Here is a 25,388-nt window from a genome sequence, read left to right on the forward strand (position 1 = left end):
TTTTACTATGAATTATAGAATATTAAACTGTTTTTAACAATGTATTACTATTTTAAAATGTATAAAGCACAAAACTAAGCCCCAAAGGGATATAAGCGCTAATGTGGTTTGGATTTTTCCAACCTTAGCACGATTTAAACTTTAGGCCACTGACAAACGTGAAAAAGGGAGGGGAATCCTACATCCTTTTTGTTTCAGGTTATATTCTGTTTTCGCCTTATGAAATAGGCCCCCTGTTACCAAAAAAGTGGTAAGTACCCTTAGTATACTCTAGGAGGATGTAGGCTCCACTGAGAACATACCTGGTTTGTTCTTAGTGTGCACAGTGAAGATTTCAGGTGCGGGTGGGGCAACATATTGGGGGTAGTGAAGAAGAGGCTGGATGCATGAGAACTGATGTTACATGGAGAGGGGAACACAGGACATTCTGGAAGAGATATGAGTTTTGCGATTATGGTTAGGATGAAGAAGGATCCATTCAGAAGTTAAGAGGTATGCTGCTTGATGTGAAGGCACTTTGTTGAATGACATGAGGTATTCCGTTATGTGGTAAGATTGAAAGATCACCTTTCTAGGGATGAAGAAATTAAGATACTCACCCCGGTCAGTGATACGTGTGCGGCTCAGGTTCAACTTCAATAGTTGTTTGCAATGCTGCACTCCCAGCAGAAGTACGTTATCGCCTACAGGAGTGCAGGCAAGTCCCAGAACCTGCCAAACAAAAAAGAAAGAACACAGACAGGGTAAACTGATATTACAAAAGGGGATAAATAGACAGCAATCAGATTCATTACAGAATTGAGAGGGTAAGGCAGCATTGATTGGAGAAGGGGCAGCAGAGAATAGGGGACCATGAAGGTCTCTTCCAAACAGGTGTCCCTTACTCATCTAGGACCATCAAAGATAACATTGGCTCTCCTGCCGTCTCTCTCGCTAATTCTGCAACTCCTTTAACACTGGATCTTTCCCTGCCTCCCTTAAGCACTCCCTTGTGTGCACCTACTCAAAAATCCTTCAGCAGACCCTACCTGTCCTGCAAACTACCGCCTTATTTCCATCACCACCTTCCTGGGTAAGTTGCTGCCTCCAGATGCTTTTTTGGGGCTTTTTGTCTTTGCTGTGCTGCAATGTATTGAGATCAGTGCACTTTCCATCATGGCCGACCTGGCTTTGGGCAATTCAGACCTCCCGACGCCGACATGCCTCGATTTCCCCATTGGCTGCTGTGACACAACATTAGCCAATGATGTCCACCGGGAGGCGGGAGCCGCCCCCCAAACAAAGGCCCTCATCTGGCCCCGTAAGAAGCTTTGTCCCTCTTTCTTCCTTTCACGTTCCCATGACATGACCAGCTCTCCACAGTGCAGTCACCTCGCCTGACCATCTGCAACAAGGTAGGACTTTGTGGAGCGCCAGAAAGCATTGCAGCAGTTCTCCATCTGCCTTGATAGGTAATACAAAAATGTAAAGCTGCATCTTTTTGCCGCGAAGCACGTTACATGTGCAAAATGGGCCAACAATTTCCATCACCGTTCTCCACCAACTGCGCCCATCACGTCTACATCTCTGCTGTATCCAAATGCTTTTTTGGGGCTTTTCCAATGCACTGGGATCAATGCACTTTCCATCATGGCCGCCCTGGCTATGGCCAATTCGGACTTCCCGACGCTGACATGTGGCCAATTCGGACTTTCCGACGCTGACATGCCTCGCTTCCCCACTGGCTGCTGTGACACATTAGCCAATGATGTCCACCGGGAGGCAGGAGTCAGCCCCCAAACAAAGGCCCTCACCTAAGGCCCCTGTCTGGGCCGGGCCGTTTTGGTTGCCCCCCCTCCTTCCTCGGTCGCCACTCCAGTACTTCCTTGCTGTACACTTGGTATTGGGGCTGTTGGAGACCATCCTCGCCCAGGCAGGATGCATGGGTCACCTGCAGTCATCCCTGAAAGTAGCCAACACATCTCTCCAAGTGTTACTGAGACTTTGCTCTGTAGCCACTGTTGACTCATGTGCTTTTTAAAGTGCCCGCCTAAAATCGAAACTAGGTGTTTTACGACAGCCATTCACTGTGCCTGGTTGTGTTGAGTGTTCCCTCCCGCCCCCCACGCCTCTGACCCTCTTCCTTTTGTTGTTTGCACTTATTTTGTGTTCTTGTGCAACTTAACCCACACCTCCCCCCTCCCATCACTCTTTCTTCATGTTCAAGTCTTACATTTTGTAACGACCGTCAGGCACATGCTATATTCCCGTCATATGTTGTAACAGTTTTGTATTCCTCCTGTATTATGTTGTACCGCTAAACACATTGCACTTGTCCATTCTGAACGTACCAATGCTTAGTAAGAATGTTAATCCTTGTAGCCGTCACCCTCCCTGCGTTGGAGCACTTTGAAACGCTTGTTTAAGTGTATGGGCGCTATATAAATGACCAATAAAAAAATAAAAAAAATAAAAAAAATAAACGGGCATTGCCCAAACTCAACTCGCACACTGAACTTGTTGGTGGTCTCCATGACCATCAATCTGGATCCGAGCATCCAGAGGCAGGGAAACTGCTCTTCTGAACACCCAAAAAGAACTGCTCGCACCCCCAGACTCCAACTCCACGGCTGTCCTCATCCGTCTGGATCTCTCCTCTGCCTTTGACATGGACAACCATTCCATCCTCATACAAAGACTCCACAATACCCTTCCACGGAATGGGTACTGGACTGGCTGACATCTTTCCTAACTGACCGCTCTTCCCAAGTCATCTTGGGCACCTTTTCTTCTACTTCCTTCACCACTTGTGGTGTCCCCCAGGGCTCTATCTTCTCCCCTTGGCACTTTAACATCTACCTTGTTCAGCTTTCACGCCTCATCTCCTCCTTTTCCCACAATTTCCAGTGTTATGCAGACGAGACACAACTCTTTTTCAAACTTCCCGATGACCCTCTTGCACCCTCCATCACTCCTGAATGCCTATCTGCTGTTCAGTCCTGGTGCACCTCCAACGATCTCTGCCTTAACGTCTGTAAAACCGAGGTCCTTCCCATTGGGACCCCTGCTCCTTCCTTCTTCGCTTCACTCTGGCCTTCTCAGTTGGGCTCTCCCCATGCTCCTTCCTCTGAAGCCAGAAACCTTGGAGTCATCTTCGACTCCTCTCTCTCTCTCTCTCCTTCCTCCCTCCGACTCAGGACATTGCCAAGAAGTCCCACTTTCAGCTCTTCCTTCTCAAAGGAATTCGCCCTTTTCTCACTTTCCCCTCTTTTCTCTCTTTCCCTAGAGGCTCAATGTTACTAGGGCCCTGGTTCTCTCTAGGCTTGACTATTGCAATAGCTTCTGCCTGAACATACCATCTTCCACTCTGCGCCCCTTCCAGCTAATCCAGAATAGGGCAGCAAGACTTTTCCTAGGCCTTTAGCCCAGAGACAGCATCTCTCCTGCCCTAAAAAGTCTCCTCTGGCTACCGGTTTGCTGCACAGATTAAATAAAAAATCCCCCTGCATCATCCACAAGCCTGTCTGGGCTTGTGGACCTCACTATCTTCAACTTCATCTTACTAAATACTCTGGGGGTAATTCATAGAAATCAGCGCACAAGTGGCGCACGCGGCTGGCGCACAGTGTGCGCGTGCGGCAGTCTGCGCCAGCTGCGTGTGCCAAAATCCATTTCCGCGCACAGCATATCCATGGATTTCAACATCCATAACCAGCCGTGGCGCAGAGTAGCGCAGCGACCCTGCAGCAGCGCCAGTTACACCCCCAACCCCTCCCCATGCGCCATGAACAGCGCACAAATCCCTACATGGCGCAGAGCCCAGTGGACCAGCATACAGCCCCACAACCACCAAAGCGCACCCCTCCGAATACAGGTACCCCGCTACACGGGAAATGTTACACAAGATTGGCCCTGTGCGAGCGGGGTATGTGTACTTCGGGGGTGCGCGGGAAGTTTCACACGCGATTGGGCCTGTGCAAGCGGGGTACGTGTATTTCGGGGGTGCGCTCGAAGTTTTACACGGGATTGGCCATGTGCGAGCGGGGTACGTGTATTTCGGGGGTGCGCAGGAAGTTTTACACGCGATTGGGCATGTGCGAGCGGGGTACGTGTATTTTGGGGGTGCGCGGGAAGTTTCACACGCGATTGGGCCTGTGCGAGCGGGGCACGTGTATTTCAGGGGTGCGCGGGAAGTTTCACACGCGATTGGGCCTGTGCGAGCAGGGTACGTGTATTTCGGGGGTGCGTGGGAAGTTTCACACGCGATTGGCCCTGTGGGAGCAGGGTACATGTATTTCGGGGGTGCGCGGGAAGTTTTGCACGCGTTTGGCCCTGTGCAAGTGGGGTACGTGTATTTCGGGGGAGCCCCAACGAATTGGCAGTGTGTGTCCTCCCAGGTGTCCCCTCACCCACCTCCCCAGGACCTGCAGGCAGACCCCAACACAGGGGTACACACTGCACCCCTGGCCATGCCCCAGAGGCAGCCCATCCACCCTGGCGAAGCCACCCCAGCCAGCCCACATGTCACAGAGGAACAAGTGAGCATTGACTCATGTCCCCCAGCACCCCCATCCACCCAGCATTGAGGGGCACCTGCCAGCAGGCCCCGACTCATGTCCCCCAGCACCCCATCCACCCAGCAGTGAGGGGCACCTGTCAGCAGGCCCCGACTCATGTCTCCCAGCAGTGAGGGGCACCTGCGAGCAGGCCCAGACTCATGTCCCCCAGCACCCCCATCCACCCAGCATTGAGGGGCACCTGCCAGCAGGCCCGACTCATGTCCCCCTGCAACACGAAAGGAAACTGCACAATCATGGGCCTCATGTGCACCAGAATACCACAGCACGCCACCCCAGTCTTGACATGCAATGATTTCACCAATCCACCCCACACCGACATGCCTATGTCAGGACACAAATCAAAAGTCAACCATTTACATCAACATATGTCTGTCACTCACACACACTGTTTGCCATAGATTGTGTAAAACCACATTTTGACATGCATGAACCCAATGATCGAATCCCACACATGGAATTAAAATATCAAAATGCATTATTAACAAAATCAATGTAATGAAATGAAACCCAAAACAAAAATACAAACATGAAATGAAATGCATGTCCAAAAATATGAAAAATGAAATGTAGATAGAATCCAAATAAATCCTAAATAAAAATGGTCCAAATTCTCTGACTACCAAACCAAATCCAAAGGAAACGTAAAAATCAAAATCCATTGCTCCATGTTGAAATCCAAAGAAAATGTACACATAAATTCAATGTCCAACTATGTACAAGCAATTTTGAAAGGGTCCATGAGCTCAACAAAAGCACTGAAACCTATCTAAGAAACTACCTAAGAAATAACTATAAACAAAAGTGTGGGGCATAGTCCAATCACCCCAAAAGAAATGAAAATGAAAATTAAACCTAACACTAAAAACTATTTACAATGGCGGCAGGCTAGTCCGACGGCTCACTTTCCGATATCCCGGGCCAGGGCATCATCGAACTCCTGCTCAATGTCCTGGAGGCGGTCCTCTTCTATGGCCCCGAGGGTTCGCAGGGACGATGCCATGTTGGACTCCAACTCCCTGCGAATAGCCTCGAGGCACTCGGCCCGCCTCAGTGCCCTCCACATGGAGTTCTCCGCCCTGACCATTGTGAGCCGAGCCTCTTCCGCCCGCCACCGCTCCGCATCTATACGTTGGCCCAACCACAGCCACACGGAAGACACACCCATTCCAGGGTCCTCCTGCCCTCTGGCTGATGTCTGCCCCTCTGATGTTGATGGCCCCGAGCCATCATTGCTCCCACCTAGAGCCTGCTGCTGCTGCTGTCCATGTGCCCTGTCCGATGATGCCTGCACATCCTCCATCTGCTAGTCTCCAGTTGTTGGGATGTCCACCCCTGCTGGACCGCCGACTCCCGACTGTGGCAGGGATGGGATCTCCACCAAGCTGGCTGTGTTGGTCGGGCCAGGTCCACAGGGGGCCCTAGTGGAATATGGGCCGGAAGACGGCAGGGAGAACGATTGGCGCATAGTCTCCACAGAGGAGGAGAGGTCCGGCAGAGTGTGCAACACATATAGGAACCCATCAACCAGCGACCTTCCCAAGTGTGCCACGTCGCGACGCTGCTCTTCGTAATGGCGTGTGTGCTCCCCCCAGGAAGCACGCACGTCATCACAAATGACACGCGTGCGCAACGTGACACCAATCAGGACAGAGCCCATACGTTCATGGGACTCCTTGTCCGCAGGTAGTGGAGAGGCAGATGATGTGGGCCTCCCCCCTACCTGCGGACGGGCCTGGGACGGGGCATCCCTGCTGGTGCATGGTGGTGCTGTCACAGGGTCAGGGACAGGGTCATGCACTGGCCCCTCCGCGGTGACCTGTGCTGCCTCCTGACCCTGGCCCTGGACTGCACCAGTGGTACTACCCCCAACAGGCCCCATGTGCGTCTCAGTAGCGGGCTCCTCCTCCTCTGTGGAGACCACCAACCTGGATGTCTCTGCACCGTCTTCCGCCATTGCAAGCCCCTGTGGGGGCTCACCCGGCCCTTCCACTACAGCCATAGTGGCAGACGCGGCACCAGTCCCCTTTCTCCCGGATGATGGCAATTCCTGGGTGGGTGGCTGGGCCTTGCGTCGCCGCCCGGTGGAGGCATCCCCGCCGCTTAGCTCCACAGCGCCGTCTCTGCCCTCTTCTTCACTGGACGCTGCGAAGAGGGAGACCTAGAACACAAGCATCAGGGTACTGTACAATAGTCCCCTAGACAGGAAGCAACAATACATGAGTGGCACTGTCAAACGTCACTTCCATCCTGTCCCTCCACAACACATGGGTCAATGCACGCAACGCACATGCAGAAACAGGCACGGCGCATGCAATCAAGATCAGCATCCATGTACAAGGGCCTCTGTTAACCAAACTGTTGTCTCAAAACTCACATGCATCATGGCTCGTACACCACATACACAGTGGATACAACGGTGACCGCACTGCATGAGTGAATCTACACATCATCACGGACATGTGTCATGCATCCATGGCGTTTCAAAGTCACACACACACACTTCTCAGACACACGCACACACATGTGCACCATACATGTACATGAGAGCAGCACCCATCCCTCACCCCCCTCCATGTCCAAGAACAGAGACTGGCATGCATTCATCTGTGCATTCGGCATACAGCTCCCCATGTTGCATTGGAACACATGCACCATCCATGTGGTTCACACATTACTGGTCTCACATGCATGACCTTGATGTCGCTGCACACACACATCCATACATGGCCTATGTCACACATACAGGCAAGTATCAGACTACCAGCACACTGCAACATGCCCTGTCTCACACAGCAATGCTTGGCCGCTTACTGCTCAACTCCAGACGGGTCTGCCTCCGAAGGATCTGGGCGTGGAGCGCTGGGCCTATGCGTTCCAGGACCCTCATCTGGATGTTGCTCATGCTGACCCGGCACCCCTCTGCATCCTCTGCCTTCACGAGGCACCGGGCCTTGTAGAGGGTCCTGGACCTGAAGTCCTCCCAGCGCTTCCGGACGTGCTTGATGTCACGTGTTGCCACCCGCTTCGCATTGATGGCAACCACTACGTCCTACCAGATCCTTTCCCGTCCTTCCTAGTTGTTGCGTGATGTTCCAAAGAGGGCATCATAATGCCCCAGGACATGCTCTACCAGGACACCAACTTCCTTCTCACTGAAGCTGGTGGCCCTCTGCCTCTCTGGCTGGGGGTTGCCAGTGGTCTCAGATGGTGTTTGCCCCGACATGGCGACCCCCGAGGCAGGCGTGGGTGGGCAACTGGGTCCTGGGGCTGGGCTGTGGAGCGATGGTATCCCAGTCGGGAGTCTTCTGTTCAGCAGGGGTGGACACAGCAACTGGACCCCTGCAGATGGCTGACGTGCAGGCACCAAATAGCAGGGCACGTGGGCAGCAGGCAGGCAGCAGCAGATGGCTGGTGGGAGTGTGCTCGGGGAACTTGGGGGCAGGAAAATGGCCTTTTGGGCAGGAGCGTGGTCTTCCATGTGTTTTCGCGTGGCCAGCTTGATACGCAGTGATTTGGCACATGAAAAAAGTGCACGTCAGCGTGTAATTCGAGGAACGGCCCTTAGCGCGTAAGTGACGTTGCGTGCGCGGGCTTTCCCCACAACACGGGTGCATAGTGAAACAGCACGTGAGATAACTGCACGTCACCGTGCTATTGGAGGAAAGGGCCTTAGCGTGTAAGTGACGTTGCACGTGTGGGTTGGCTTAAAAAGGTACGAGTATGACGCTATTTTCTTGTATGTGCTTTTTGTGGAGAGCGAGCGGGTGATTCTTGTACTTCTTTTCGGTTCACACGCGATTACTTCACAACGTTTCCAGTTCGTACTCCCCGTTTCCTCAGACTGCGTTCTTTTCTTCATTTGGCGGGGGTGTTACCAACGCACACATGTGCGTCTTTTTCACATTCTTTTTCAAGGCAGACAGTGAGTCGCGCACGTATTTTCCAACTGTGGTTGCCCCCCATGTGTTGTGTACCCCTTCAGAGCTCATTGTAGGCTGCATGTAACACGCATATGCTTATTTTTGCGTTTCTGAGTGCCACAGCGTAGTGCGGGTTCATTTTTCCATGCACGTGGTCTACCAGGGGTTGCGTGCTTGTGTACTTTTGTTTTTGGAGTGCCTGTGCGTTGCGTGACCCGTCATCTTCCCCCAGGGGGTCACAGACAGCCTTGCTAGAGCACTACGGTACGAATTCCATCTAGTACCCTACCCCTTTGACCCCAATTGCCCAGAACAATTGTTTACTGCAACTCCCATACGCACAACAACACCAGTGCCATGGTTGGGAGGCGACCAAGCAGTAAGGCAGGCAAAGGTGGCCGATCTCAAAGAGGTGGGTGTGGTGGGCGCGGTAGGGGACATGGCCAGGATTTGCAGGGTGCCCCTAGAGCCCAGTGTGTGGAGGACCAATCAGGGCCACCTATGCCCCCCCCAATGGTTGTGGGAAACATAGCTGACACCATCCCAGCTCAGCCCTTGTTGGACCGGCCCATGTTGTCAACTGAACCGGCACAGGATGACTCCCAGACTGACTTCCAGGTCACCAAGTCTAAGCCACGTGTGGCGGTGAAAGTTGCTGTCACCAGGCCATGTGGATCTGGGGCAGCAATGTCATCTGCTGCCCCAAGTAGCCAGAGTGGGGAGGCTGCAGGGGCAGCTGCAGCTCAATCCACCCCAGCTCCGAGTCTCCCAGCCGGGACAGTGTCAGTCCAGGTCCATCACACCAATGTTGGCCCTGCCACCATCACCCTGCAGCCAATGCCTGCACCAAGACCTTTGGTCAATGTGCCTTTACAGGCTTCAAGTACCCAGTCCACCTGCGCTTCTGCCCCTATTGACCAGAGTGGCGTAAGCCACTCAGGATCGCACCACCTTACAAGAAGAAGAAGAAGGGTGCTCTTGCACCACAGGCTGAGACCCCAGACACGGCTACACACTCCAGCACGTCAAGGAAGCCTAGCTTCAATGATGCCGAACTTGATGCACTTGTGGACTATGTGTTGGCACATAGCCGCGAAATGGTGGTGACTGCAGGCTGCAAGACTACGCCTGCTCAACGTAGGGCCCACTGTCAGACCATCGCGGACCACATTAGTGCCCTTGGATTTGTGAGGCGCACAGCTGATGATTGCTACAAGTGGTGGAATGACCTGAAACGCAGAGCAAAGAACAAGCTGACTTCCAATCATGCCTCTACTCTGGTGACTGGCGGTGGGTCTCCACCAGAGGACGACCAACTCACTGAACATGAGTCTGTTGCTGGAACCTTCATCACAGAGGAACAGATCCAAGGCGTGGGAGACCTACCAGATTATGAAGCATTGTCCGGTGAGTGCCCATGCATGTGTGTGTAATCCATGGTTATGTTGCTTGGGTGATGTGTTATGATTGAGTGCCAGGTGAGGGTGTGTACTCATGGGTGGTATGGTTCACCCATGTGCTTCCTCCAAACCATTCACCGGCCTTGGATTTGGGTATGACAGTATCCCTTCTGACCACAGTAGCCAATTAGCACCACATAACTGCAGTTGCCCTTGAACTGTCATCTTGCAACAACATTGTTCTGAATTTTCAGTGTTCATTCAGCCCGATTGTTTCAATCCTCCCATTTTTGCAACACATTTTTCTGCCCTAATGCCACATATGTGACATGCTTCTGTCATAGATTACACCCCACAATGTCCCACATTTATTACCATGTTAAGGGAATGATTTGACCATTCAGGCTGATTGAGTAAGTGCCTGCTCACATTAATTTTTGTGGCATGTTTGAATGTGGAACATGATTGTTGTTTCCTGTCATGTGGAAGTGACCAACCATTGATGTATCCATCTGCCTGCCATCACTGTATAATTGTACACTGGATGTTTTGCAGTGTGTGGCACATGCATATTTTGTCACACTATTTTGCATTTTTCTTCTCATCATGTCCGTCTCACATGGATGGGTGACAGTACTCATTCACTAACATATGGCTGTACTTGTCAAATGTACCATGGCTATGCTACGTGTCATCTGTGTGCTGGCATGTGTCATGTATGTGTATTGGACATGCCACTCACAGGCTAATGTGTGATGCCAGTGCTATCCAGCATGCAACAAATGTGTTGCTTTTCTATCTTGGAGTCCTCAGTATCTGCCTTTTGCCTCCCCTTCAAACTCATTGACAGTGCATGCATGCCAGGGTTATAGTCATGTGGGAGTTGTGTAATTCATGTACTGGATCTCTGGCTTGTCAGGCCTATGTGTGTGCTATGGTGCTCATGCCTGTTTCCATTTGTTGTCTTTCATGTTTTTGCAGGTGATGACGCACTTGATGCTGTTGAGGTGGAGGAGATGGTGCAGACCCAGGAGGAATCTCAGGGCACCAGGGGAGGATGCGGGGTGGTGGTGGGTGAAAACCCAATCCTCCTGCTGACCATACTGTCCACGGGTGTCTCTGGGTGCACCTCCCCAGACCTCTATGATTCAGGTCCTGAATCGGACAGTGAGACATATGTGGCATCGCAGGTGAGTGTTACTGGGAGGGATGCTGTTCTGTCCAACCCACCTGCACCAAGGGGACTCCCCTCTATGGGGATGTTAGTGTTGGTAACTCCGCCTTTGGCGATTACGGATGCAGGGTCACACTCCACAACATCTGATCCTGTTCCTGGGCCAGCAGATCAGAGGGGGAATGCAGTCCTGCAGCCTCAGGCAGTGCCAGCACAGCAAGGTGCAGATCGCCTTGCCCAAACAGGTGTGGTGCCCGCCGACGCGGTAGCCGTACGCCACCAGGCAATACTGTATGGGAAAACTCCATGTACACTATAGCAGCACAACAGGGAGCATTGGTTGAAATGATGGCTCAGGCAATGGATAGGGTGGCCACCTCCATTCTCCCCCCTGAAAGGGAGATGGAGCTCCAACAGCAGGTAACAGACTCCATTTGCCAATCACACAGGGAAGACATGTTGGCGTCCAACAGGGACCGATGGGCGGCACTGGAGACTCTGCTCAAAGCCATATCTGTAGAGTCACTGGGGCACAGGGAAGCCCTGAGGTTAGAACTCCATTTCCTCAGGGAGACTCTGCGTGAACTGGAGGCTTCCCGAAATTTTAGGTCAGAACAGCAGCTGGAGCAGCTAACACGTTCACTCTCAGCAGAGCTCCAGGCAACCGTGAGGCCATGCGGGTAGAAATGCAGGCTTCGCATGAGGTGTTGCATGAGGATCTCCGCACCATCATCCTCCAGAACGAAACCTTCCACGCCTGCATGCTTGCTGCCATGGAGGACCATACCTGGGCTTTGCGTGGGCTGCCTCCCATAGCACAGCCACCTCCTGATGTAGCAGCAGAGGGTGAAGAGAGCGACAGCAATTCTCCCACAATATCGTAGCCGTGCAGGCCATGAGCCCATGGAGGTATTTTTTTTTCCACAACATCCACGCATGCGGGTGTTGGTGTGCACCCTGTCCTCGAACCTCCTGGGTGGACTCCCCCCCCTCGTCCACACATGGACACATGGCCATTTTTGCTTTTTTTAAAAAAATTTTTAACAGTGTGTTGCCTTGTGTGGCTCCCGTGGGCATCCTCTGTGTATTCCAGCCGGGCACATGCAGGCTTGTCCTGTGTTAGGGTTAGATGCTTGGGTTCCTGACACACACACCCCTCCTGCTTCCCCTTTCCATGGGCTTGCAAAGGGTGTGACCAAGTGACAGTAACTTACAAAGTGACATTGGGCTCCCATGAGCTGTGTGGGCAGTCTGTAGTCAAAACTGTGTGTACATCCCTAGTGGGGATTGTTGTTGGATTGAACACTGCATGGTGTATTGATATGTGCTTGTGCATCCATGACTTTCTCCTTATTCACATGTACCTTCTTCATGTCTTCACAAGGCCGTCTCCTTTGCAGATGCAGTTCATGTTGTATGCAGTACACTGACACATTTGCCTGACAGCAACACTCTGCAGTTGGAAGGGGTCGATGTGCTAGCTTAGTCAGGTTGTGAGACTTGCACTACTTTGATTTTGTACTGTCGTATTTTGACACTGTTTCATCCTGTGTTGCTGGTATTTGTTCATGTGTGCTGTTTCTTATTGATTACTGGGAGCATGTTGTATGTGGCCTGTTTACATTTGGAACAGTGCACTTTGTGACACTTGTGTCATGTGTTGTGCATTCATTTTGTTGCTTTCACATTGCATGACATGCCATAGTGTGCTGGGTAGCTGAGATGGGGAGGGGTTGGGTGACATGGCACTATTTTCATGTTGTATTTTTCAAGGGGGTAGTCATTCATGCAGCATGAATGTGTTTTTTTTGTCACACAGCATTGGTTGTCTTTAAGTAGGTAGGGATGCACACAATGTAAAACTTCGAGGTGACCAATCTCAGGCTCGCATGGTTGTGACAGTTGACTGTCCCTTGTGTCATCATCATTGATTGTCAGCTGGTATGTGCCAGGGCTGTGTGCACTCCACAGGGGTAGGATTTTAGGTGAAGTAATTAGCCACCAGCTGTGTACGGGCTACCTCACCACGTGCCCTTTCACCTCCCATGCACAGCAGCCGTGCATGTGGTTGGGGATATAGGGGCACCACCATGTCCACCGGCAGGCCCCGGCGGGTTGCAACGTTGTGCAGGACACATGCTGCCACTATGATCCTGCACACTACTGGGGCGCGTATAGCAGCTGCCAACCAGAGCGGTGAAGGGAGGGAAAGCGTGACTTGAGCACTCCGAATGTGCGCTCCACTATGCCCCGGGTTGCAATATGGGCTGTGTTGCATCTTACCTCAGGTGGTGTGGCGGGGTTCCGAATTGGCGTCGTCATGTGGATGCGCAGAGAGTAGGCACGGTCACCTGGGGAGGTGATGATGGGTATCATTAGTGGGGTTGTGACATTACTCAGTATCTGACATGCATGCATGTGCAGAGGCATTTATACTCACCAAGCAGCCATGTATCGTCATGCCGCCCAGCTTCTGGGTCCCGGTTTAGGGGTGACATTCTGAAAATGAAAATATCATGGGTGGACCCTAGATAGTTGGCATATACTGAGGTGATGATTCCCTTGGCATTAGATACTACCTGCAGGTTGATGGAATGCCAGTGCTTGCGGTTTCTATAGATGTGCTTAGTTGCCCTGGGTGGACGTAGAGCCACATGGGTGCAAACAATGGCACCTAGCACTTTGGGGAAGTGTGCCACCCCGTAAACGTCCTGGACGGCAGCCTGCCTTTCTGCAGCTGTTCTGGGCATGTATATGTGCCTGCGGACTCAGGAGCATGCAGTCATGATGGCCAACACCTGGTGTAGGCAGCGTGACTGCGTGGCCTCTGACCCCCCCCACTATGGCACTTGTCCGCTGAAATGAACCAGTGGCCAAGAGGTGCAGTACATTGAGCACCTTTCCCAAGGGGCTCAGTGCTTGGGAGCACAGGGTGGGTGATGTGAGGTCATCCTCCCACTCACTCACTCACCAGGACGATTATTATGTGTGGTGGAAACCTGTACCTCCCATACACCTGGTCATCAGGCATCCCAAAAAGGCTGGTCCTGGGTGTAAAAATTAGGGGCCTGGCTATCCTCCTCCTCCTCCTGCGGTGTCCCACGACCACTGCTGCGAGGAACAGTATATTCATCGTAGCGTCTGAGCTTGTTTGTTGTTTGCGCGCAATTTTATGCTGCGCGAGGCCGCGTACGCCTGCTTCCTGCTGGCGTACATGTTTCCGGATTAGCGCGTCTTTTTTGGTGCACGCGTTTCCCCTGTTCGATTCCATGAATACGTGTTGTAGGCGCGTGTGTGGGCATTGCGAGCATTTACCTCCTGTACTTCCCCCGTAACGCCCACATTTTCACGCGGTGTTCCCCATTCCGCGTGTTACGCCGCATGTTCCGCCCACTTTTGTTGTGTGCGCTGCGCTATGTGCGCTTTCACTGTGCGTGTAGCGCACGCCGTTTGATGACGTGTGCGCCCCCATGCGCACCCACGATTTTAGCGCACATCCAAGGATTTACACGCGCACGGACTTCCATTAATCGATGTGCGCGGCTTTGGCACGCTTGCGCTGTGATTTTCACGCTTGCGCTGCGATTTTCACACTTGCGCTGCGATTTTCTGCGCACATGAATTCCATGAATTGGCCTGTTTACCTCTAGAACACTACGTTCCTCTGGCACCAACTCTTGGTGTGTAAAGCTTTCTTTTTTTTCTACTTAAATTTTATTGAAACTTTTACAATAAACAAGAAAAAGTCAAACCATCAGCATAAGCACATTAGAAAACTCTTGGTATTGCAAGAAACAACCCTCCCCCGCACAGGAATCAATCAAAATCAAGTTGGCAATAGAGTCTCAAGAATTACGTTAAAGTGGGACCAAGACAAAGCACATATTGACACTTTCGGCTCAAATAAAAAGACAAGTAAATTTACAACTGCTGAAAGAAACAAACTGCATAAGAAGCAAGCGTACTCGAGCACAGTTCATGAAGGAGAACGCCCATCCAATCTTGTAAGAAAGAGTTCATGGAGTCGTGCGGTATGGCTGAGAGCTTTTCATAAGTGAATATCGTCCAAAGTTTGGCCATCCAGTCTGGCCTTCTCGGGGGTAAAACACTTTTCCACTTTTGGGCTAATGCCAGTCTCCCTGCTCGAAGCATGGCTTGGACCACTCTGGGGAGAGGATTCGGGAGGTCGTCCTCAGAAGAGACACTGAAGAGGAAAGCCATCTGGTGAAGGGATAGAGGGACTCCTGTTATGTCTTTGATCCAGCTCTGAAGCTCCAGCCAGAATGATTGAACTGGACACTCCCACCACAAATGAAACCATGAGCCTAGAAGGCTGCATCCCCTCGGACAAAGAGGTGAAACTCCCGGGTAGATTTTAGCAAACCTAGATGGGGCTAGGTGCCATGCGTGAAGAACCTTAAAATTATGCTCGATCGCTGCTGTATATAAATTCGCCGCAAGAGGGATTTGAAAATGGCTGACCAGGTTGTTTCATCAATCACCTCTCCCAACCTAGTCTCCCAATGGTTCTTAAACCCCTGTCTGCTCTCAAGCGTTGCCGTAATTAGGACTTTATAGAATTTTCGACAAAGAGCATCTCCTTGAAGGGGAGTGCACTATAATTCTCTTGAGTGGCATCAGAGGGTGGGCCAACTTTTCTACCCACTTGGTTTCTGTCAGGAGGATCCCTTTCAAACAGAGGTAGTCAAAAATGGACATTGGGGAGTCACCCATTGCCTCTCTTAAATTAGGGTATTTAATGACCTGGCGAGTTCCCCTAGATAGAAAGAAGGCCGCAGAAACTGTATCGTTCATTGCCACTCTTGCTGACAGACTATTATAAAGAGCCGATATCCAGCCACAACATTTCTCACCCAAGCCAAGTTTCTGAAGGACTTTCCTCATGTAAGACCACTCAACCCGGTTAAAGGCCTTCTCTGAGTCCAAAGACAGCAGATAGGCCTCCTCCCCTGAAATGGCAACTTCATGTATTAAGTCCAGGGACTTCCGAATAGTATCCCCCCCTTGCCTCCCGGGAATGAAGCCTACCTGATCCCCATGCACCAATGAAGGGAGTAGCGGAGCCAACCTATTAGCCAGCAACTTTGCCAGGACTTTTACGTCTGTGGTAAGCAGCGAAATAGGATGTTATGATTGGCACTGCTTCGGGTCTTTCCCATCCTTTGGAATGACTAGAATGCGGGCTGAGCGCATTGAGTGGGGGATGCTGCCCGAGTCCAAAAGTGCATTGAAAAGCTTAGCCAGGAAGGGGGCAAGAGAACCACGAAAGGACTTAAAGAAAGCGATGGAAAACCCATCATCTCCTGGAGTCGACCCCGACCTCATGGAGGAGATTGCATCAATCACTTCTTCAGGAGTGACTGGCCTCTCGAGAGGATCGGAATTCTCAGGGGGGAGACGTGGCAAAGGAAGGGCGTCTAAAAACCTATCCATCTCCTCCTCATCCCCCTTATATTCTGAGGTATAAAGGTGCTCATAATACAGTCGGAACTGTTCCGCAATCCCTGGGTCATCCCTACAGATCACCCCACCAGGCAAGGTTAGTGCTTCCACTCTCTTTTTATATCTGGACTCCCGGAGTCTCCAGGCCAGGATTTTTTTGGCTTTTTCTCCCTTCTCCATGTATTGTTGCTTGTGGAGTGAGAGTTTTCTCTCTGTTTGAGCTATCAATAGAGAAGCCAGTTTTCCCTTCAGTTGATGTAGTTCCGCCAACTTCGCTGGGAACATCTGTGACCTAAGTTTACCCCCGGTTTCAGCTCCTCGATTTTATCCCGCAGCAATTTCTCCTCTCTGCACCTCTCCCATTTCCTCGCCGCCCCCAGCCCTATGAGAACACCCCTGATAGTGGCTTTAAAGGCTTCCCAAACCCCCTCAGCTTTCACCTGCCCATTGTCATTAATTACAAAGAATTCCTTGATTGAAGTTTGAATAGACTGTTACAGCTCTTTATCCTTTAACAAGAGATCGCTACAGGTCCATCTCCCCTGGAATCCCAGCTTATTCGGCATCCCAAATTGAACCCTCACCAGGTCGTGGTCCGACCAAGGCGTCGCCTCCACCTTCACTTCGGTGATCTGCTCACAGAGAGTTCTGTCTTGTAAGATATAATCAATTCTAGAGTACGACAAGTGGGTTTTGGAGAAGTACGTGAAAGCCGTGAGACGACCTACCCGAATCGAAAAGGGATCTCGAAGCCCAAGCTCAGTATTGGTTTCTTGAAACGAGGTGGCTAGCCGCCTCAGCAAAGGAGAGTCAAGAAAAGGCCGCTCAAAGGACCTATCCCGATCAGGGTCCAGGACCATATTAAAATAACCTCCCACCACTAGGATGCCCTCAGCAAAAGAAGCAATTCTAGACCTCATCTCCAACCAAAAACGATCCTGGGCCTCGTTGGTAAACAGAAATTAGGGTTATCTTGAAGCCCTTAACTTCGCCCTCCGAGTCCCTACATTGGGCTTTCAAGATGAATTGGGCCTTGGCTGCTACCATTATTGCTACTCATCTTTTCTTAGACGGGGATGAAGAGTGAAAAACTCTCTGTAGCGGCGTTGCCTTCAAGGACGGTTCGTCCCTCCCCCGGCCAGTGAGTGTCGTGAAGAAAGAGAAAATCCAGTTTCAATCTATTAAATTCTCTAATGGTAAGGGAACGCTTCTGTGGCGAATTGAGACATCATACATTCAATGAGCCTAGTGTCAGTAACTGAACGGGATCAGTCATAGGGGAAATCAGAGTGGCACACTAGTATGAACAAAATACAAAAATCCCCAAATCTCCCCCCCTTGCAAGACTGACTTTGGTTCCCCCTTAAGTTGTTACTCTGCCAAAGAAAAGAGACACCAGCCCCTTGATACCTGCAAATTTCCCAAAGCAACAAAGAAAACCCTTTCCACCCTCCTGAATCCTCCCCGCCCCTCCATTTGCGAGCGCCTGGACAATTTGCGACATGGAAACTGCTGCTTCGCCAGGCCACCAGGATTCACCTCCATCCGGGCAATACATAACAAGAAACATTTAAACTTTCTGAGCCCCATCCACTCTGAAAACCAAACAAAAAGATTCCAGACCCTATCCCCCCCAACAAACCACAATTAATCTGGGGAGAGGTTGACATCCTCCAAAGCCCACCCCTCCTTGATGATAGATGAAAAACAATAGAGACCAAAGTCAGTTAAGGAGCCGGCTGACCGGGCGAAGGGGGCGCCATCTTCCTGAATTTCCTGTGGCCCCGAACCCGCCGCCTTTCTGTAAATTGCTTGGAAGTGCCTGGCTCTGTTGAGGCACACTCTCCTTTTGCCTCTCTCTCTCCTGCAATTTGATCTCCCAAAAGCTCTTGGGATACTTTTTGTATGTCGGGCTCGGATACCAGAGAGTACTTATACCCTTCAACTTCAAACGAGAGAGAGAAAGGGTGGCCACATCTGTATCGCACACCTCTGGACTGGAGCCACCTCGTTAGGGGGATGTACAGGCACCTGCGAAATAGGGTGAAGGCTGATAGGTCTTGGTAAATCGAAATTTTGGAGCCTTCCCATTCCAAGGGCCCCCTCTTCCGAGCCAGATCCAAGATCTTAGCCTTCTCGGAATAGTAATGAAACTTTACCAGAATCGATCAAGGGCCTCTCTCTGGGGCACCCGCTCTGTGGGCTCTGTCAATGGTTGGCTCATTAGTGTTCCCCTCGTCAAAGAGATTACTCACTACTGCCTTCACAACCTTAATAATGTCCACAGGCGACTTCTCATCTCGATCCGGGACTCCCAGAAACCGCAAGTTACATCTTCTTTCTCTGTTCACTAAGTCATCCAACTTGAGGGCTATCTTCTCCTCTCTTCTCTCCAATTCCGACAGACGAACGTCAAGTTGGGACTCTAGAATGTCAATCGAGGATTCATTTGCTTCCAAAGCTTGGACCCGGTCGGCGACTGAGTCTACTTTCTTGTCTAGTGCGTCCAATCTCTTGCTGATGTCAGCTCTGAAGCCTTTGATCTCCTCCAACAGAGCCATCATTGTTCCACTCACCGTCTGGGTCTCCATATGCTCTGGTTGGAGAGTCTTAGACGAGGGACTATTGTCCCGAGACAGATCTGGGGAGCGACGATATCTCTGCAAGGTTTTGGCCCAGTCCATTGAAAGCGAGGAAAGCGCCGCCCCAAAGACCCGCATGGCCTCCGAGGGGGGACCCTATGCCGCTCCCAGAAGGGTTCCACAGATATAGCGAGGCCACAGAGAAAATAAATAAACAAACAAAAATTAAAAAGGGGGGTTTAGGGGCACCTCAGCCTCCAACCGGCTCCAGGAACAAGAGAAGTAGAACGCAGCTCTCCCCACATCCAGAAGCACCCTGTCTGGGCACCAGAATGGAAGGAGCAAGAACTTGGAGGGGAGTTACGCCTTCAGGAAGCACCTTGGGGCCAACCAGGAGAGCAAAGACAGTTTAAGTGGGGGGCAAAGATCATAGTCTGAAGCTACAATCCAGGTAGAAACCCACCGCAACCAACAGGATCCGGAGCTCCCACATTAAAGACCTCTACATAGGGTAGGATCCAGGAGGAAGAGATCTTGGGAACCCACCACTTTCATAGAGAAAGAGTCCAAACACCAGACAGGGCGCAAGTTCAAAGATGAAGTACCATGCGTTCACTTGGTAGAGGCAATGCAGGGGCACGTAGGATGGGCTGTCAGGGCCGGGGGAGAATCGCACAAAACAGCACTGCCCTCGGCGCAGTCTCCAGATCACACACTGCTGCTATCGGGAGCTGGCAACCGCCTCATTCTGCACGGCTTCCACGAAAATGCGAGCCGGAGGGCATAGACCGCCGAGGCGAAGGAGTGTCACCGCCAGCTCAAGTTCCCCACAGGCGTTTAAAAAAGGAGAGGCACAACCGCCCTCCCCCAGTGGACAGGGCTCCTCCACCCAGGCCCCTTGCAGCCCACCAAGACGAGGAGCAAGCTCGGGGACCCGAGCCGAGGTTGCCGGGCTCGGGTCCCGAGGCGGGTCCGCCCTGCTTAATAGGCTCACCTCCACTTGCAGGACAGGGGCACTCCGCCTCAGAGCCCTCCGGTGTTCAGGCAGCCAGCCCCGCTGGGCATAGGCCGGCTCTCGCCACAGGACGGACTTCTCCTCTGCAAAGCCACACCGCAATCTCCCCATCCCCGCCGGCGCCACCGTGGGCAGCGGAGCAAACGGAGATTCTCACCCTCTCAGCACCGCAGTAATCCCGCTGCCCGAGTCAGGAGGCGGGGGCTGCCAACCGGGGGTCCCACCACCACACAAGCCACGGCCTCTCACCCGGGTTCAGCGCGGGGAGTCGAAGCGGCAGAGACAGATCTCCCGTGCGCAGGCCGCGGGCTTGAAACAGGACTACAACGGCCACTCGAAAAGCCAAACCCCCAACTCCACCGGGGCTCCACAGATTCCGAATGCCCTCTGGGGGGGAAGGTCTCGCTGCACAGTTCCTTTGGGGGGGCTCAGACCCTCAAATTGACCCTCGTGGCGGAGAACTGCTTAGGGACGTCTGACCATCTCGGCGCTCCCATGTGGCTCTGTGTAAAGCTTTCTTAAATTCTGGAAGCTCCTTAGGACTTTCCTCTTTACCTCCTCCATCCCTTCTTCCCTCCTCTGCTAATCCCACAGTTCCTGTGATTGGTGTCCGGGGTCGTTATGCATCCTCGGGGCCCCTGTCCTCCCATACCCAATCACCCAGCTCCTGACTACCCTCAGAACTTGCCTTGGTACACCCTCTGCCCTGGAGGTTCACTACACACCCAATATGGCTTCAGGCAGTGCAGCACTCAACATTCCAAACACTTCATCTGTGGCTCACCCATGAGCTCGGGCTCCACCAGCACTTCCTTCCTCTACCATCTCCCTTGCCGCATGTTCTGAATAATCACAAGGCATAGTAGGTTTGTTCTCTTTTTCCCTCCACTGCTTTAAATATTATATTTGTAATGTGTTCCACTCCCTTGTTCCCTCCCATCGCGCTTTGAAACAGTATTTTCTTGCTGTATAAGCACCTAACAAGCAAACAATAAATATGCAAATAAAGTAGACATTTAGTAATTTCATTGAGAAAGCGAGAACCAATATGCTGATACGGATGGGAGGGATGGGAGTATACAAACATGAGCCAGAAAGGGGAGAGTTGAAAGAATAGAGAGACTTTCAGAGAAAAGCAGTGATGGGCAACATGTAGAAAGCAGTATCAGCAATCTACACATACAGCGCCAATTTGAACATTTCTTAAACATTTTTAAATCCCTTCCATATCTGTAGCTTACTCCTGTGTTTTCTCACCATCCCAACTATATTACCTGCAGATGAGCTAGGCTGGGAATGCATCGGGACACTCCAATACTGGTGACATTGGTTCGATCCAGGCAAAGATCTTCCATCTCCCTTAGGTTCTGCAGATATGGTAAACCAGCATCAGTCACAGGGGTGTTACGCAGAGACAGCTTCTTCAACCTGTGAAAAAGGAATTGTCATATGAACTTGTGTTCTGCTAAAGCAGCACAGGTTTATCAAAGAGATTGCTAGGGTGGCTCCACCTAAACCCCAGCCCCCTTTGGGACTTAGCCAAAACAGTCTACAGTGCAAAGAGATTTTGAGAACACTGACACAGAGCAATGATATGGTAATCCTACTAAGCTATACAATTTGGCCATGTTCAAACAGTGTTATCATTTACTCTTTTGCCACAGCCTCAATCACCTTCAAATAGAATATTTTCCAGATTAACAATTTTTTTAAACCTCTTCTGGGCATACAGACAACCTTGATAAAGTATTCTCCTCAGATTTGGAAGAAGTCTCCTTTTGAGCCAGTAGTCTTAAAGCCTATCTATACAAAGTACACAGCACAACAACATTAACCATTGTAATGGGCAATTTACAGCCAGCAGAAAATAAAATGGAATTTACTTAATGGTAAAAGGAGCTATTCTTGGTATTTATTACAGATTGACATGCTCGTCATACCCAAAAGATACACCTGTTTTCTTCTTAAATTGTAACAAGTACGCACTGACTTGAAACAGTCTTTATTAAGACCCTTTCACACAACGATTGGGCTTCCACAATACCTCTGAGTTGACATGAACCTTGGTTTGTTTTGTTTTCTATTTCTCATTTATTTTATTTATCCACGTTTACTTTTCCAACTCTCCAAGGGGAGGCTGGGTGGATCAAAAGCAAATCTATATCAGATATTGTGCTGCAACACTACCCTTTACAGGTATTTTGCTTCATTTTTAGCTTTAACCTGTCATATATAGCCATGGATACACTATTTTAGTTTCTCCCTCCATCAGTGTCATCTGCTTTAGGGTTATGCCTAAATATTCAATAGCCACACAAAGTTGATCCTTGATGAGCTGGCTCTGAACTCCAGGTCCAACTGCAGCCCGCACACTTGGGTCTCCTCTGCAAACTCGCATGGTGCCATGCAGCTTCTGTAGTGGACAGAGGAGAGGTCTTCTCCATCTGAAGTCTGTTTTCCTCCCTGGCGGTCCTCGTTATTTGTGGTGCTCAGCCACAGCAGTACATGCTGCTATAAGAAAGGGTCCATATGATAGTCCCCAGTTTGCATATGACTATTATATGCACCCACATTGCCTATTTGAGGCTATGAAAATCTCTATCGGCTGTGAATGCCAGATCTTTCAGGACTTAAGTGATGAGGCAATAAATAACACCTTCATGGATGAGTGCCTCATTATGCCAGACTCCTACTTTACTATAGGAATCAGTGGAAAAAACATAGGCCAAAATAGTGCATTTCCCTTGAACCTACTGGATTACTGGATACATAATTTAGGCAATTTGATTTATTTTGCTAAGAAAAGATGTATTTATGGTGCATCACACTCTTGAAAGATCTTTCAGTGTACTTACATCTACTTTCAATTCCTGTGCGACTTCCTTGTTGACTTGGTTTGTTGCAAGTTTGTGTTGCCCACCCACATTGTAAGTACGGCTGGGCGATATCGTAAGATTACACTCCCTGTGCACAAAATCCCCCAGATTGTGATTTGCTTCGTCAGGCGCCACCGTTCTGCCCCACCAGTGGAATTTTTACTCTTGGTTGGCAGATCGTGAACTCTTTTCCCCCACGAAAAACAAATGCTGACAAAACAAAACCTGTGTTTCGTTAATGTGTTTTGGCTCATTTTGCTGGAGTCGTTCGCACGCACGCGTCTTACGTTCCGTTTTTGCTTTGGACGGTGGGGGACACGAAATTCGTATTCGTGTGTATGCAGCATTTGGATTGCTTTGCGCAAACTTTGTGATTATTTTTCGCATGCACTGGTAGGAGTAATTTTCACCTTGCAGGAAAGCCATATCTTTTTAGGGAGGGGGACAGGTGCTTTACATTGCGCCGAGTAAATTGCGAACTGTATGTTGCTGTATCACGCACATACGCATTAAGTAATTCATTGCTGAGTGACACGAACCATGTGCTCGATGACCTGCATATGCGCCGCACGTCATGTTTCGCTGGTATGATGAAACCAACGTGTGCACAAAATAGTGCACATAGACTGGCTAGCTTGACTGCGGCTCTGGCTATTTTATTTTTTACATTTATAAGGCACACAAAGCAGCCCTTGGGCGTCGTGGCACTTCTACAAGCCAGGCTTACTTAGTTACATGACAACAAATAATAGGGGAAAAAAGACATATGACAGCCTGTAAGAGGTTCGTGGTTACAGTGAAACAATACAGGACAGGTAACTTTAAGGACTGTGAGAAACAACAGACAGGGGAAATGAGATGTACCTCAAGGAAGGGGTTGCGTGGCTGTGAGTTCAACACTTGATAGAGCTCAGAGGTTTTGGGATGACTGGCAAACTTTAAAAGTATAGTGGGAGCCGGGCTAGCTAAAGAGCGTGGTCTTAATAGCTTTCCGGAAGGCAGTGTTGGGAGGTCTGGTTCCTGAGGGTGATTGGGCGTTCCATTGTTTAGGAGCTGTGAAAGGGAAGCTGGCACCGCCTGCTTTGGCCCTTTTAACGGTGGGGATGTTCAACTAGTTGGCGCAGTTCAATCTTTTAGGTCTGGCAGAGTTAGTTCTGATTATTTTTTTCTGAAAGATAAGCGGAGGCTGTGAGCGTGAGGCATTTGTGAGTTATGGCTAGCGTCTTGAAGACGATAGGCTCTTTGACGGGGAGCCAGTGGGCCTCGCGTATGGCCTGGGATATGTGCTCTCTTTTGGGAATGTTTAGAGCAGCCCTAAGCGCATTATTTTGAACTTGGAGTCCGTGCAGGTTTTTGGAGGATGTGCCAGCAAAGAGAACGTTGCAGTAATTAAGTTTTGATCCAATAGTGGCTCTAGCTATTGAGAGGCAATTTTGTTTGGACAGGAATGGCTTCACTGAATTAATCAGTTTAGTTGTGAAGGACGCCGAGGATGCAATGGCGCTAACCTGGCGTGTCATGGAGAGTGTGGAGTCGAGGTATACCCCCAGAGTCTTTACTGACGACGAGACAGTGATTATAGTGTTGTCTATCATAAATGCACTGCATTTATTATCGAGTTTGCTGAGAGTTTCCCTAGGGCCAACTATGAGGATTTCTGTTTTATCCCCATTGAGGGCTGCCATCCAGGTTTGGATGGTGGAGTAAACTAGGTGCAGTGTCTTGGCTTCTTGTTCATACGAGCCAGACAGAGGAAGGAGGACACGAGTGTCGTTAGCATAGTTTGTGTAAGCTATACTGCGCATGTCAAGTTTGTCGAAAAGTGGTTTGGTGAAAATATTGTACAGGGCGGGTGATGTGCACGAACCTTGGGGGACCCCGCAGTGGATGGTAGTGGGTGTTGCACAAGCCTGGTCTGAGAAGACTTTCATGGCTCTCCCCTCAAGGAAGGTGGTGATCCAGTTGTTGGCTTGAGGGGTGAATTGTGCTAACCTGGTGAGATGTCTACAGAGGATCTTTTGATCTACGAGATAAAACGCTGCAGATAGATCAAGGAGGAGAAGAGCGGGTTTGCCTTCATCCATTATCTGCAAGTTGGTTTTTTAGATCCAATAAGGCAGATTTGTTCCGTGAGCTAGGAGAAATCCAGATTGCCTCTTTCCTAAAATGCCATTGGATTCAAGGAAGTGTTGGATTGGGTATGAGCAGTTTTATCCAGGATTTGTAACAGAAATGGTACTGTGGTAATGGGATGGTAGTTGTTGGGGGAGGAGGGGTCTAAGGTAGGTTTTTTTTAAGAGCGGGCGAAACCAGGCTTCTTTAAGGCAGGGTGGGACAATGACAGAGGCAAAGGAAGAATTTATGAATGCAGTCAGAAATGGTGCAAGGGTGTCAGCGCA

General features: G+C 50.5%; 1 protein-coding gene across 7 annotated transcripts in view; it reads right to left on the minus strand.

Annotated features, from left to right (window-relative positions):
• Positions 1-25,388, minus strand: part of LOC138567600 (uncharacterized) — a 1,191,853-nt gene that overhangs the window by 116,114 nt on the left and 1,050,351 nt on the right. For 5 of the 7 annotated variants that reach the window (XM_069645989.1, XM_069645987.1, XM_069645988.1 and 2 more), the window contains 2 exons: positions 21,388-21,541; positions 600-711 (listed from right to left, as the gene is read on the minus strand). In XM_069645989.1, coding sequence (XP_069502090.1) covers positions 600-711; positions 21,388-21,541 — 266 coding nt within the window. The remainder of the gene's footprint in view (positions 1-599; positions 712-21,387; positions 21,542-25,388) is intronic. The other 2 variants (XM_069645994.1, XM_069645993.1) reach the window with 1 other exon arrangement.

Source organism: Ambystoma mexicanum, chromosome 2p, assembly GCF_040938575.1.
Source record: "Ambystoma mexicanum isolate Mex_15411 chromosome 2p, UKY_AmexF1_1, whole genome shotgun sequence".
Lineage (NCBI taxonomy): Eukaryota > Metazoa > Chordata > Amphibia > Caudata > Ambystomatidae > Ambystoma > Ambystoma mexicanum.